The sequence below is a fragment of the Colletes latitarsis genome, chromosome 4 (genome assembly GCF_051014445.1).
Source record: "Colletes latitarsis isolate SP2378_abdomen chromosome 4, iyColLati1, whole genome shotgun sequence".
Taxonomy (NCBI): domain Eukaryota; kingdom Metazoa; phylum Arthropoda; class Insecta; order Hymenoptera; family Colletidae; genus Colletes; species Colletes latitarsis.
The window spans coordinates 38,322,003-38,336,045 of record NC_135137.1 but is presented as its reverse complement, the minus strand read 5'-3'; the positions used below and the strand labels follow the sequence as shown (position 1 = coordinate 38,336,045).

Here is a 14,043-nt window from a genome sequence, read left to right as displayed (position 1 = left end):
GCCCCCGCAGCCGAAAATAATTTTTCCAGAATAATTTGAAATTTTTTAATTTAATTATTAATAACTTTTTAACGAAGCCTCCATCAACAAATTGGTATTCTTCATTTTCGTCTTATTTTGGTCTCTAGAATCTCCCATTAAAATTTTTTTAATGGTCTACAAATAAAAAACGTAAGTATCATTTTATTTTATTCTATTGACCTTTAAAAAAAAATAATATTTAAAAATTTTGCTATCGATTTAAAATTTTTTAAATGATCAAAAACCTGTAACTAGTTTTGAACGTAGTATCTTTTATATTAATTTATTAAATGTACATATATAATTTGTACTGTAGATTATGATTGATTTCTTGTGCTTTACAGACTATGGATTTCATCCTTACATCCTGGAGACCAGCAGCAGGTCCATGCAGATACCTTGGGCTGATGTATTCCATTGGTCAGCATCGTCGCATTGGTGAGTCGCATGTGATTTTGTCCCTCCGGTCCCTAATCATGTTGTAGGGCGAAAGGTCCAAAGCAACACGGGTGCCCGGTTGTATACGTAGCTTTCTTGGCGAGTAGTGACCATGGGTATTTTTTATACCCATGAATAGGAACATATGTATATTGTTTTATTTTATAGATCAGGTTAGGGTCTTTTTGTGCTCCGCGATTTTTTATATAACGTGAAATTTATTGGAACATGAAAATAAATTCTTTAACTTGTAGTATTGATTGTTTTTTATATTGCTCGTGACTTTTAAGTCTTTTCTTATTAAAAAATTAGATGTTACAATTCATGCACAAAAAGACGTTTCGCGATGGGTAAATTCTTGAGTCAAAGTAACATGCATTATGTACTACTACTTTCATCTTTAAAAAATACGCTTTGACAACAGAAATGCTCAAGGGTTAAAAATTTTCATTAGTTTGCTTCAATAATTTTTCCTTACATTTTCAAAGTAAATTATTTTATTGTAAAGCCTTTTGTCTTAGAAAATTCAATTTTATTCAGAATAATTACCTATAATTATTGTATATTAACATTTTTCTCTTTATTTATCAGAAATATAAAGTCCCGTAAAAGAAATAAAATAAGAAAGAATATATAAATACTTTTTCGCTAGCATTTACAGTAACCATTTTTTCTAGTTCAGGATTTTCAGGGTACCATTCCGTGTTTATTGCCTAAACTCACCCAAGTGCCCAGGTGCTATTTGCGTGAGCGAAGGCAACGAGCACGATGACTTAGTTTCTAAGAATTCCTAATAATATTTATTTGCGACTGACATTGAGTTAGTGTATCGTGCGCGACGTAATTTCACATGTGTGTGTGCGTGTGTGGTTAGGCTGTGGAATTGCGTCGTTTTAAAACTTTAATATAATTCGCAAATAAAATTCTATTTCATCTGGTTCATACTTTTTGCATGTTCAAAGACAATAACGAAACGTAGATACAATTAATTTCTTAATTTTAAACAACAGAATGTAGAAAATCATTTTACCAAAGCTTCTATTATTTGAAAGTTACTTGAAATACGCAATGATCATTAGTCTTTGTCAGTTGATTTCAGGCATTGGTACGTAAACATTAGAGTGTGAATGTTGTGTGGAAAGTTCGAGTGTCGGAGGACCCCCGGGGTGTCCTCTCTAGTGTAGGCCTTTGCGCCCGGACATTATGTGTGAGAACCGTGGAGCGTATGTTTGCGAGAATGAGTTTTGCAATTTTTTAAATATAGGGTTAGGTAGGTAGGTAACTTACTTTCTGGTATGTGTGTTAGATATAAGTAGGTAGGGTCGGGGCAGGACTGCCACAGGTCCTGTACCTGTAGTTCGATTTGGAGAATCGAAATGTTAGCCGATCCAAACGGATTGTACCGTTTGTGTTGCTTGCACTTTCGGTTCTTGGAATCGCGCGACTTTACAGTCGCTCTTCGCGGTCGCGTTCGTTCGCGGTAGGATCCCCGAAACGCTCGTCCCGCTCGAGTTTCTCGACACCTGGTCCGATAACGATTCGTAGAATCGTTGGAGGACTGTGTGTTACACGGAATCTCGAGCGTAGGTTTAAGTTTCAGGCTCTGGCAGGACCGCCGAAGAAAGAAGAGACTCTCGGGAGTCGAAGAGGCCCTGACAAACTGTCGCAAGAGTGGGCTGCAACAAATGGTTCTTCATCTTCATCTTCGGATGAGGATGGAGAGTCATTCCATGTTCCTATTATGTCACTGTTGTCGCTTGTAGTTGTAGTACTTGTAGTTTTTCAGATCAACTGCCAGTATTTTGGGGCAAATCGTGGTTTGCTTTAGTGTTGCGGAACTCAAATGATCGCGTTTGTTTTGAAAATAGCGTTGCGCATAATTTGGATTTATCGTGATTACTTTTAGCGTTGCGGACGATGAATATTTTCGCGTTTTTTTTCAGGGTAGTGTTGCGTTTACAAACTAATTTCGGATTGCATTAGTAATTGCATTAGAAATATAGATGTTATCGCGTTGATGCTCAATTCTGGATCGTAGAGCTTCCATTCCGTTAAAAAATACTAAAATTTTCTGTCTCACTTCCTCTTGTGTTTATTTCTAAATCTGTTGGTAACATTGCCAGTGACACGGAAATGGTAATGGGGCTCTAGAGCCCCAGAAAAACAGACCGAAAAAATACATTAGGTGAAAGGTCTACTCATATACTTCGTCTGTGATAGTAGGATTCCTCGCCAAAGAAGGGTGGTTGGGGCGATAATGGGGCGGGTCTCCATTCGCAGCAACCTCCGCGCTAAGACCTGGGTCATTATTATTTAGAATGTAATTAATTTTATCGCTTGTTATTGGTATAATATAATTATTAATTACATAGCAAATAATATGAACTAATGGTTGCGTTCTTCTTATAGTTTCACATACGTTCTTCAGAAACTATTCCATTTGTCGTAACAATTGCAAAAGTATTTCATTGTGTGCTAAATTCCCACAAAAATTCACATACATTCGTCGAATACAAATCGATTCATGTTTAGATCACTTTCAACTCTCGGCATACTTAGTTTTATTTCTCACCGTGAACGGCGTTGAATTCTTATTCCATATTGAATCAATAACGTTGAAATGGCAAAGGAGTTTTCTACAGTTCCTAGAGTCTTTGAATAGGTTTCATCGAACATATCCTGTTTACCCTATGCTTCGTTCGTAATTTTATTACTATTAGTAATATTAATTCTTGCACAGAAGTTTCTATGGAAGATCTATGGATCATTTTGCGGTCGGTAACATGGATCCGTCGCTTTGGTCAAAAATTAGATGTTCTTGTCTAAATTATATTTATCTGTTTCTGTAGATTCATTGGAAATCATTAATTTGTTAAATTTACACATCGAACGTGTCAGGAATCATAGTGCAATCGATATTCATAAATAGGTCGTATGTTGTCAGGTTTGCTGAAACAAATTTTAATGGGAAAATTTGTCACGTTTTGCACATTTGTATGATTAAAAGTATAGACAAGTGAGGTAATCGACCATTTCACCAACAGCTCTATAATCGACGTGTGTGCCAAGTGGGTGATGTCTTCCCCTCATAATATACTCTTCAAACAAAACGATTCAATCGAGCAGTCTATACTCTGTGAATACGAGAGGAAAGATTTTAGGCGTAAATGATTTCTTAAAATAAATCTGTAATTCGCGAAACCTTCGAGAAATGTTTTTCAAACGCCGAGGAAAAGTTTGTTATTTCAGTTACATTCGTGCACGAGAATATATTCAATTCTTGTGAATAAAACACTTTCAATCCCGCCTGTTATGCAACCGCGTTAACCAATGGAAACACAGCATTGCCAACAACCGTAAACTACGCGAAGAGACCTCGAGCTCATTGTAACCATTTCAAAATCATATTTAAAGTAGGATCATCCTTCAAAAATACTTTTAAATGCTTGAGTCAGATACTAACATAAGTGCAATAAATTTCCATGTGTGGGTCGATTGTTGGAAATAAAAGTTGGTGGGGATTTGAAGAAACAGACTAAACGGAGCGACGATGACCGAACGTTGCCGATTCAACGTTCGAGTGTATTCGGCTTGCAACACGAAGTTCAGGTCTGAATCGGGATTTCCGAACTACATTCGTCGTTCGTCTCGAGAAGTGTTAAGATCGTGTCCGTTCTATGGTGCTATTCTATTTTTCTTTACATCGCGTGATCAAACTGCACATATTTTTATACACTCCCCAATTTAGTATAAAAAATCGGCTCTAAGAAAGATTAAGTATGGCGTTAACAAGTGGTGCTATGTATAACGCGCGAACCGTCGTTCCATCGTTCATGTCGTCAAATACATATTACGGTTACGTGCCGCCTTATAGAAAAGAAAATCAACCTAACGCTGTGCTCGAGCATGCGGAAGTTACTGAATCGTCGGTATTTGATCGCTGTTCTTACGATACAGCTATGGAAACTGACGATGACGGATGTGATTATTCTATGGCATCTCGCTATATGAATAACGCTTCCGTGATTCTAGCTGCGTCGGCACAGAGTCGGTTGAAAACTAACGATCAGCAACAACACCGTCAACAACAGGCGGCCCACGGCGACGCGGATACGCTTCGACGCCGGAACCGGAAGCGGTGCAACGATGATCTCAGTCCTACCACCGAGCTGAAAAAGTTTCGTGAAGGTAGGAGAGAATTCATAATTTCATTCTTTCGAATATTTTTACACGAAGGATGAAGAGAGACGTCTGAAATTTCCATTTACGTGGACGTTACACAAAACTGCGACCTCATCAAATTCATATTCGTACGTGATTCAAATAATCTTGTTAGAGGTCGTTGTTTCCTTCCCCTCTCTACATTTAAGCGGGAAAATTTTTGAGCGCGGGAAAACATTTATTATAATAAAAATATATAAACCGCTACCAATGAAAATGAATAAATGATGCTATCATTTAATGTCACTTTGATATTATGTTTGCATAATTAAGATATTAAAATGTATGAATATCCGATTTTCCCTCCTGAGGGGACAAGGATTGTATATTTACATGTGACCACAGAGATTTTCATCCGATCCTGGCATTAAATTTATTTTGAAGCTTAATGCATCCTGTCATCTTCTGTACCATGGATAATGGTATGCAATGGAAAGCACAGGTGCTAATATTTTTTCATAAACTAATGACACTTAGTAAGTTTGGTCTTTTTTTGATGGTAAGGACATAATTTGCTGACAAAATGGAAGACATATAGGATGTATCCAACTAAATTAGTTTTGTTAACTCATCTGGTTTTCTTTCAGAGGCGGTGGTAACCACCACACACACTATGGTACAGGGAATACAAAAAACAATGGATTGGCCAAGGTGTCATATGAGTCTGAACTACTGCATCTAAATACAAATGGTGATGAGAGCTGGGAGCAATCCACTATCATAAACAAGGGCTGCTGTTGGGCAGCAGGTAATGATAATCTATTAAATAATTCAGATTGTAAACATTTATTGTCAAGCAATGAATTTAAATCGATTGAAAATAATGTTGAATATGAGAAAATTTTATTTGAAACTCATGGGTGCTCTATATATCACCTTCATCGGTTACAACTGCTTGATAATGACTGCACAGAGACAGAATTTTAAATAGAATATTTGACAATCAATTTTTAATGTTTATATTTTTTGTATTTGTAATGCAAAGTGTATATTCATTATGCATACGTATGTCATTGCACTGTATTGTATGATTAAAAATAAATATTTACTTTTCTAAATTACATTCTTTTTATTATGATCTAAATAATACATGTTACGAGTAAAAAAGTTTTTTGTCACAACTTTTAGTTATAATTAAATTATTAACGCTTTAAAAATTACTTGAAACAATAGAAGTACAATACTTAACACGTTCGTCGCCGCGTCACCCATATCTGGGTGACAAGTATACTTCCGTGGAGCGGTAGCCCAAATACGGGCAACGAACGTGTTAAGGGAATAAAGGTTGGATTCCGACCAATGTAAATACGAATGTGAAGCTTTGAAATTCACAAAAAAAGTATGAAAACCTGTATGATACATTGGCTCATTGAGTTTCCCTTAAGCACTAAATTGAAATATTTTATCAAACAATCCATCAGAATATCATTGCACTGATTTTCGTTCCTCTTTCTTCCGCTTTTGCAGTCAGACTTTGAAATTCTTTCTTCAAACAATGCAGCAGTATTTAATATGCATTAAACTAATCTACATCTATTTCACCAAATGCTACTTGAGTAGGTACTACTGGTCCAGCAGCCTCCTCTTGACCTTGGTCATTTTCTTCTTCATTATTAGAAGGCTATGAAAATACAATTCAATTGTATTTTCTACTAGTCACTTTAATTCTCATTTAATTGTATTAACTTTGAAATACCTGTTGATTACCAGATGATTCAGGTCTTGATTGATCAGCTTCTGCCAAATCTTCATTGCAGCCTGGTTTAATAGCAGGTCTCAATCCCTGTACGAAAAATATTAAATATTAAATAAGATTGTTTCTACTATACTAAATAATATTTTGTTATTAAAACAACTTACTGGTATATCCCAATGATCTATCCACGGTAGATGTATAGTAGGAGATGATGAACTTCCTGCTTGAGATGAAACAATTAATTCTGCTACAGATGACTGATTTTCTGTACTCGCACCTAATACTGCGTCTATTTCAGAATCTTCATCGCTAGATTGACAACTTTCACTTGCTGTTTGATCGATCGTTTCATTCTATAAAAAGTTTAATGAGTAAATGTGATTCATAAATGTATGTGTATATGCGTGTTTTCACACACATACAATAGGTTTTTTGTAACTGGGGGTGTAAAGGAAATGCAACGGTCAATCTTTTTTTTTTAATGAAACTACTAGTTTTCTATGGTAGAATTACTAATAAATTCTGAGTATGAAAATATTACGACATGTCTATTCTAAAGCTAATATTTTTCGAGTGATTTGGCTACTAAAGTATTACTATTTGACCTTGAATGACCTTAAATATCATAGTTGAATTCGTCCTCTGAATCATAAACAGTATGCTGTTCTTTGAAATTGCAAATAGTGAAATGCATATCCTGTAAAATTTAATTTTTTTTAGTTATACCATTACAAATGTCAAAAATATCTCTATATCTTCTTTACACTCTCCTTTACAAAATTTATTCAATGTATTTTTGTATACCATCAAAAGTGAATTACTCAGGTGATCCATCTTATGTGCATCACCCTGTATATGCATATAAATAAACATGAGAAATGTACAAACCAATGGATTGCTTGGAGGTTGCATATCTTGTAAAGCACGCAGTAATCTTAATAAACGAGGTCGTAATCTATGATCTTCGCTTATAGTCTTGATTTCCCTTAATACAGTAATTAAATAATCTGGTTGTTTCTTATTCACTATAACAAGTGAACTTAAAACTTCTTTCATTTCAGAGCTATATAATACATTTAATAATATATATACTTAGTTATAATATTATTTTCAGATTAATGTAATTAAAAGATAATTCTTTAAAAAAACTAAACCTTAAAGTTTGAAATGGATGTTCATCATTTATTATAGATGGGAGACGAAATGATGAATGTGCTTCTTCCCAAAGATTATCAACTTGTGGTTGGGATACTTCATTTGTTAGAATATTACTACGTGTAACAGCATTCTCCCTTTCCTGCTGTTGTAAGTTCGATTGTAATTGCAAATTCAAAGAATACTGTGCTTCCGCTCCATTTAACGAAGGCAAAGGTATATTATCAGCTCCTTGTTCCCGATTACGTTTGTCCTTTCTGCGGTTAAAGTTCATAATGTAGGAAAATAGAATTTCATTTATATATGCTTACTGAATAATTTATGTAAATTACATACATAAGAGAGCTATTAACACTTGCTATAGCATTTCCAGACGATGTTGAATTTGCAATGACTCCCGAAGTTGCATCCGTCATAGTTTTTACACTTCCTGATAGTAGATTTTGTCTGGAGTAACTGAAAATTTAAAAAATAAACATATAATTATCAATTTTATTACACAATTATTTTTCAAATATGCATACCATGCTTAAGTAAATGTCTGGTAGAACAAAAAACATAACAAAGGGTACAAAATAGAAACACATTGGTAACACAAAAAGAAAGGGAAGCTGATTATTTTTGTTTTAGCATGTATTGTTAGTTGAGATCAAAATATTTTAGAAGTATTTATCCTTGAACACATTGTATTACATACCCATAGTTTACGTACCACATATACTATCCTCATTTAGTTTCATATTCATTACCAATTGGACTATAGAATCAAAATCAATAGTTTTTACTTGCGATATGGTTTAAACGAGGGTAGTAATAAGTAAGAAGTACAAGTCAAAAAGTGCACAGATAGACCGTGAAGTTTATTACTTTATGTAATGATACATTAGGTTTACACAAAGATGGAAGATGGATGTGCACGATCTAATAGTTATAAAATACCTAAACTCATAAAAAATCGTATTTTTTAATAATATTCAATCGAAAAAAAAGAACATTGTTTATTTCATATAATAAAAGATCTGTAAAACTCAACTTCATAAATCGGAAAATAAATCTTCTATTAAATGATTACATAATTGAAAAATCTTAGTTTCGTATATGATACTATTGTATCAATGTCGATAACACTTCCACAGCACTAGGACAAATGATAAAATTTATATCAGCATACATATATATTCTATTACCTTCTGAAATTATCCCAATAGTTGTTTGCTCTGTTCCCCGGTGGTACTTGATTATTCAGTTGCTGTTGTTGTTGTTGGGAATTTGCAGAAGTCACAGCAGCATTATGAGATAATGCGGGAGAAGAATTTGGTAATGACACCAAATTCGGTAGAGACGAACTTGGTGGCAATGTAGAATCTAATGTTTCGCCGAGATGATGAACATTACGGCTTAAGTTAGAATATTCATCATTATTCTCGCTATTATTGCTTCGTTGTTGTGATTGGCTTTGTCTCAGTTGCACTTGTAACTGAGTAACAGCTACACGCATAGCTTGTAATTCACGTTGCTGAGACCACAATAATTGACAACATTGTTGTAATGTTGTTCCCATCATTTGAAGTTGTTGAGATTGAGACCCTAACAATAACCGCTGATAATAATCTGTCGAAGCTAGAAAGAAACATCAAATGTATCGCATCTCGCAATTATCGTGTTTAGTTTCTTACTATCTTGCTACTATTTATATATTTTACCAATTTGTGACTGATTTAACGGGGGTGGTATCCACCAATTCCCATTGAATCCATTTTCAATTACTGCCGTTTGAGGACCTATATCCATTAAATTTTCTGTGGATATGCCATCTACACTTTGATCATTAGACCCTCCTGCATGCCAAAAGGTAATTTTGAAATTAATGACATAGTAAATATAAAACAGTAGATTTTATTTACCTGTTGCTGCAGAAGGGGGCCAAACGTTAGCTGGAGTACTTGTATGACTGATATGGGAACTGGAACTTCGGTGACTACTTAAATCAGTTGGTCCTCCCATGTCGCGATTGATGCTAGATGATTGAGATGAATCCTATTTTTTTATGAAACATAAATCATATAAACGTTAAATACTAAATAATTTATGTAAAAATAATCACAGTTTCGAAAATAGATACCTTCCGCATAAGATCTTCGATTTGACGTCTTTTTCCTTGAATTGGTTGGATCTCTGAATTGCTATTATTATCTTGTTTTTTATCAGAAGAGGTTGATGTAATTGATGGGGGAGGGGTTGAAGTCGGAAAGACAGATGTGGAATTAGAATGAATTGTTGATGCAGCTGCTAATGGTCGTTTCAATCGTTGTATTTCTGCTCTAGTTGTTTGTAACAAAGCAGATTGTTCTCGAAGTTCTTGTGTAACGGCCTGAAATATAAATTGTATATAGTTGTAACGTATAGCAAACTATTTATGTTTCATGATTTTACCTCAATGTCTTCAACTGTTGGTCTATCTCCAATGTTTCTAATTTTTTCATGATTTATCTCATCAATATCACTTTGTCGTTCGAACGAAATATTCGTCCCATTTTCTTCTTCATTCGTGTCCATAGTAACTGCAGTTTCCCCATTTATATCTACTTCTGGTTCAGGGTCAGAATTAGAATCGAGACAATCGCGAGCTCTTGTTATTTCTTTCATTAATGCTTTCAAATGAGCAAGTTGTGCTTTCATACTTTCTAATTCAGCAACTTTGTCTCTTCCAACATTTCTTAAACCTTCAGAACTCTGAAATATAAAAATAGTGTCATTTATAACTGTAGGAGAGAACCGCATAACGATGAGAACGTAATATGAAACATCTTATAATCTAATAATTTCTTTTTATATTATCTATATCAAATTAATACAAAGAGTAATATACTAACACAACTACCCCTATCAGACATCTCTACAGCTTGCAATTCGGCTACGAGGTGGTCCATATGTCTCTTTTTTGTTTGAAGTTGAGCCAGTTTTGCAGTTTCAGATTCAAGTTGTTCAACATTCACGGGCAATGATTGACTTAAACTAACTGTATTTTGATTTTCCTGTTGTAAAAGTGCTTGTTGAGCTTGACGGGCTTCGCTTAATGTTTCCGACACACGTAATTGCATTCCAACTACACTAGCCTGATGTTTTAATAAGTGTGCAAGCTTCCTCTGTAATTCCTCCATCTTCCGTAGTTTTACTTCCCTACTTGATTCACCATTCTCATCTTCATTGTCACCATTCTGAAAGAAAGATAATCAATGAGTTTCATTTTCAATGAATGTTGAAAATTTTAATGGGGGATTCTAGAGGTCAAAATAAGACGAAAGTCAAGAATACCAATTTGTTGATGAAAGCTTCGTTAAACAGTTATTAACGTTTAAAGTTCCGACCGTACTGAATTTTTTTCTCGAAAATACGCACGATTTCGGGGGTATGTCTATTGACCAAAAATGATTGTAATTGACCCCCGCAATCGAAAATAATTTTTCCAGAACGATTTGAAATTTTTGAATTTAATTGTTAATAACTTTTTAACGAAGTCTCAATCAACAAATTGATATTTTTGATTTTCGTCTTATTTTGGCCTCCAGAATCTCCCATTAAAATTTTTCCCAGGGGTGGCCGAACACCCTGTATATAGACAGTAACCTCGCAGAATATTCCGTGATTTTGATATTGCTCCAATAGTCTGGACAATTTCCTTTCACTGTCATGAAGATCCTCCAGCATTGTACCCAACTTTTCATTTTGAGCTTGTGCACGCTGTACAGTAATTATACAAAAACGTAAATATGGAGAGTATGTAATACGCGAGGGAAAAAATTTCGTGCGCTTGATCATTTTCTATACAATTACCGAATCGCTAGATTGATTAAGTGAATCCATCATTGCTGATGTAACTCTGATACACTCTCTAATCTCATTTAAACGAGATTCTACTTGACTTCGGTCAGGCTGTAATAAATTCATTAAGAAAAAATTATACTCTCATTTTATCTTAAAAAATATCAACTACTTAAGCAAAATAAGGGTGTTGTATTACCATTTTATCAACATTAGAAGGTTTTGTTCCTTGAAATCTTGGAGGTGATTGAGTTTGAGAATCTGTGGGTGGAACCATTTTTTGCCTATATGTGATTTCTTCTGCTCTGTAATTGTATGGCCATCCACAAGTATACGATGCTATTGCAATAATATTTAGAAGATATTAGTTAAGAAATTATGAAAGCACAAAGAAAAACAGAATATTTAAATGTTTACCAAATTCGGGTATATCTTGATAAGATGTTGATGGTACTGAAGAATCTGATCTTGTGTTACTATTCTTCTTTATCCCTAAATGTTCCCTTTCACTAACTGGTTTCCAATCAAGTTGATACTGTTTGATAATTTGGAAAATAGAAGAAACTGATTGAATATATAGAGAAATGACTATAATTTCTAGAAATGGTGAGTGAAACACTGTAACTCTACTGCTTCGAGGTAGAATTGTATCTGGATATGTATTCTTAGAGAGAACTTCCCCACTATTCAGCTATCTATTAATAGATTATCTTTTGAACTGCTATATACAGATGCTGCATAAAGTTTTCATTTACAAAGTTCAAATTACATTAAATTTAGAAATTATGTTATTTTTAATTACGTAAAATGTTTAACACCATACAATGATAAAATGTCTTTTACACTTCTGAATAGCAATATACAAATTAAACTACAACAGAAGTATTTAAACTTACACAAAAAAGATCATTATTTACCTTGTTACCTTAACTTAAAAGTAATTAATATATAATACATTGAATTATATATTTTAATAAATAATTAACAAATAACTTGCAATAACAAGTAAAGATAGCATACATATTTTTTAATCAGTTTACCAAATTGTTAGAGTGCTGTGCATGTCCATGATAAGTAGAATGGTTTGCAAATTGATTAGCAGCTGACCGTTCTCTGTTTCTATCATTTCTCCTATTGCTTTTTGGTAGAGTACCCGTGTTGCGTGGACCATGATTAATACCCGATGACATTCTTTTTGTTTAAATATTCTTACACTGTTGTAAAAATCCCTTTGTTCGTTGGCTTTTCACGATTAACCTTGTTGCACAACTTTTATCGCGACATCGTTTTAGGAAAACGTAACTTTATACGAATATGAGGATGTCATTTACCTGTAACTATTACAGAGTCGATTATACGAGAAGGTGCATTTCGAACATGTAATAAATAACTGAATCGGTGTTCGTCCTAACAAATGTTATAAGACGGTAGTATAAAAGTATGAATTGGTATTCACGAGACTCTTACGTCAAAATACTTGGCAGACTAATAAAAAGAATTGGATACTATAAATAAGTTAGGCCATTGACGCATTTACCGCGATGATTATAAGAATATATCGATTGTAGTATACAAATCACTCTCGGTTACTCATGGTTACTTGTGGCTACGGCCATTTTTAAATACTTATTTGACATGTTTGGTTGCTAAATACAACATCTATTAACAGTACGATTACATTGCAATTATTCATGTAAAAGTAGTATACTTTAATAACTACTCATTACAATAGTTGGAATAAGAAATGGATATTATTCCGAATGGCATCCATGGCTGATCAACATAAAATTTGGAGGGAAAAAGGAGAGGGAACAGATGCTAAATATAATATTTTAGCTTCGGGAATTAAATAGTTTTCAAGATATTAATAAAGAAATGTTAGAAATTATATGTATCTTCGTTGTGTAGTAGCCCTCGTTTAACAGATTCCCGCTAATAGACATACAATGTTTCAGCAGCGATACGTATTTGAATCTTCTAACAAATAAATCTGTATTCCACAGAAAATGGGCTTGCCTTTTTCAACTATAATTTTAATTTTATTAGTCGAAAAATGTTAGTGTACAATATGTTATTCTAACCCAACCTAAATTTGTATAGTGTCGCTGTCGTTCCAGGCTGCAAGCAGCCCTTCGGTCGGCGACGAGATAAAAAATAGTCAAACCTAACCTAGTATCTCAGAAACTATTGAAGCTAAAATTTTATATTTGGTATCCATTCCCTCTCCTCTCTGATCCCTCTAAATATCATATCGATCGGTCACGAGTGCTATTCGGAAGAACAACCAAAGAAATTTCTCTATTAAATCTCATATTATTCGATAATTATCAATACTGTTATCAATAAAGTATGGTTATAATACATAATTTTTGGGGTATTTCTTTATTTTTAATATTATAAACAATTTTGTAGCTAATTTCATGTGTGTTACTGACTGTTTAATGTACATATCAATTTAGGAAAACACACACGAAATCCATAATACCGATGCATTAAAATCCGCGGTGCACGCTAGTTACACGAATATTCCGCGTTGCTACAGATAGCGCTCATATTAGTACGTGGCGGCATCTGCCCATAGAAAGAAACATTAAACTGAGCGCATCGCGCCATGACACTTGCAGAGGGACGCTGTGTTTCGCGCCCATGGCCCGAGGGGTTAATAATAAATAACCGATTCCGTCACATGT

At 34.1% G+C, this 14,043-nt stretch overlaps 2 protein-coding genes across 12 annotated transcripts; one reads left to right on the top strand and one right to left on the bottom strand.

Annotated features, from left to right (window-relative positions):
* The first annotated feature begins 383 nt into the window (after positions 1 to 383).
* LOC143340989 (uncharacterized) lies at positions 384 to 5,738 on the top strand. 3 transcript variants are annotated; one of them, XM_076763477.1, is made up of 3 exons: positions 384 to 459; positions 4,492 to 4,647; positions 5,270 to 5,738. In XM_076763477.1, exons 1-3 carry the CDS (start codon positions 429 to 431, stop codon positions 5,605 to 5,607), a joined length of 525 nt encoding a protein of 174 aa, XP_076619592.1. In that variant the 5' UTR covers positions 384 to 428; the 3' UTR covers positions 5,608 to 5,738. The 3 variants fall into 3 exon arrangements, with proteins under 3 accessions (XP_076619592.1, XP_076619593.1, XP_076619591.1); XM_076763478.1 differs by lacking the exon at positions 384 to 459 and adding an exon at positions 4,077 to 4,384; XM_076763476.1 differs by lacking the exon at positions 384 to 459 and having other exon boundaries at positions 4,077 to 4,647.
* Cmb (combover) lies at positions 5,451 to 13,071 on the bottom strand. 9 transcript variants are annotated; one of them, XM_076763470.1, is made up of 18 exons: positions 12,394 to 13,071; positions 11,771 to 11,888; positions 11,553 to 11,692; positions 11,366 to 11,464; positions 11,159 to 11,272; positions 10,648 to 10,749; positions 10,405 to 10,566; positions 9,965 to 10,264; positions 9,654 to 9,902; positions 9,436 to 9,568; positions 9,235 to 9,369; positions 8,719 to 9,151; positions 7,868 to 7,987; positions 7,531 to 7,788; positions 7,265 to 7,439; positions 6,541 to 6,729; positions 6,377 to 6,463; positions 5,451 to 6,301 (listed from the first exon to the last, which is right to left on the bottom strand). In XM_076763470.1, the coding sequence occupies exons 1-18, from the start codon at positions 12,541 to 12,543 to the stop codon at positions 6,203 to 6,205; spliced, it is 3,063 nt and encodes a 1,020-aa protein (XP_076619585.1). In that variant the 5' UTR covers positions 12,544 to 13,071; the 3' UTR covers positions 5,451 to 6,202. The 9 variants fall into 9 exon arrangements, with proteins under 9 accessions (XP_076619585.1, XP_076619584.1, XP_076619583.1 ...); XM_076763469.1 differs by having other exon boundaries at positions 10,405 to 10,749; positions 11,553 to 11,653; positions 12,394 to 13,070; XM_076763468.1 differs by having other exon boundaries at positions 10,405 to 10,749; positions 11,553 to 11,656; positions 12,394 to 13,068.
* Positions 13,072 to 14,043: the final 972 nt, after the last annotated feature.

Coding starts and splice junctions, on each gene's coding strand:
- LOC143340989 (XM_076763476.1), top strand. CDS start 4,239: ATGGCGTTAACAAGTGGTGCTATGTATAACGCGCGAACCGTCGTTCCA. Junction 4,648..5,269: donor GCTGAAAAAGTTTCGTGAAG/GTAGGAGAGAAT, acceptor TTTCTTTCAGAG/GCGGTGGTAACCACCACACA.
- Cmb (XM_076763467.1), bottom strand. CDS start 12,543: ATGTCATCGGGTATTAATCATGGTCCACGCAACACGGGTACTCTACCA. Junction 11,889..12,393: donor CACAGCACTCTAACAATTTG/GTAAACTGATTA, acceptor ATTATCAAACAG/TATCAACTTGATTGGAAACC. Junction 6,464..6,540: donor TAGATCATTGGGATATACCA/GTAAGTTGTTTT, acceptor TTTTTCGTACAG/GGATTGAGACCTGCTATTAA.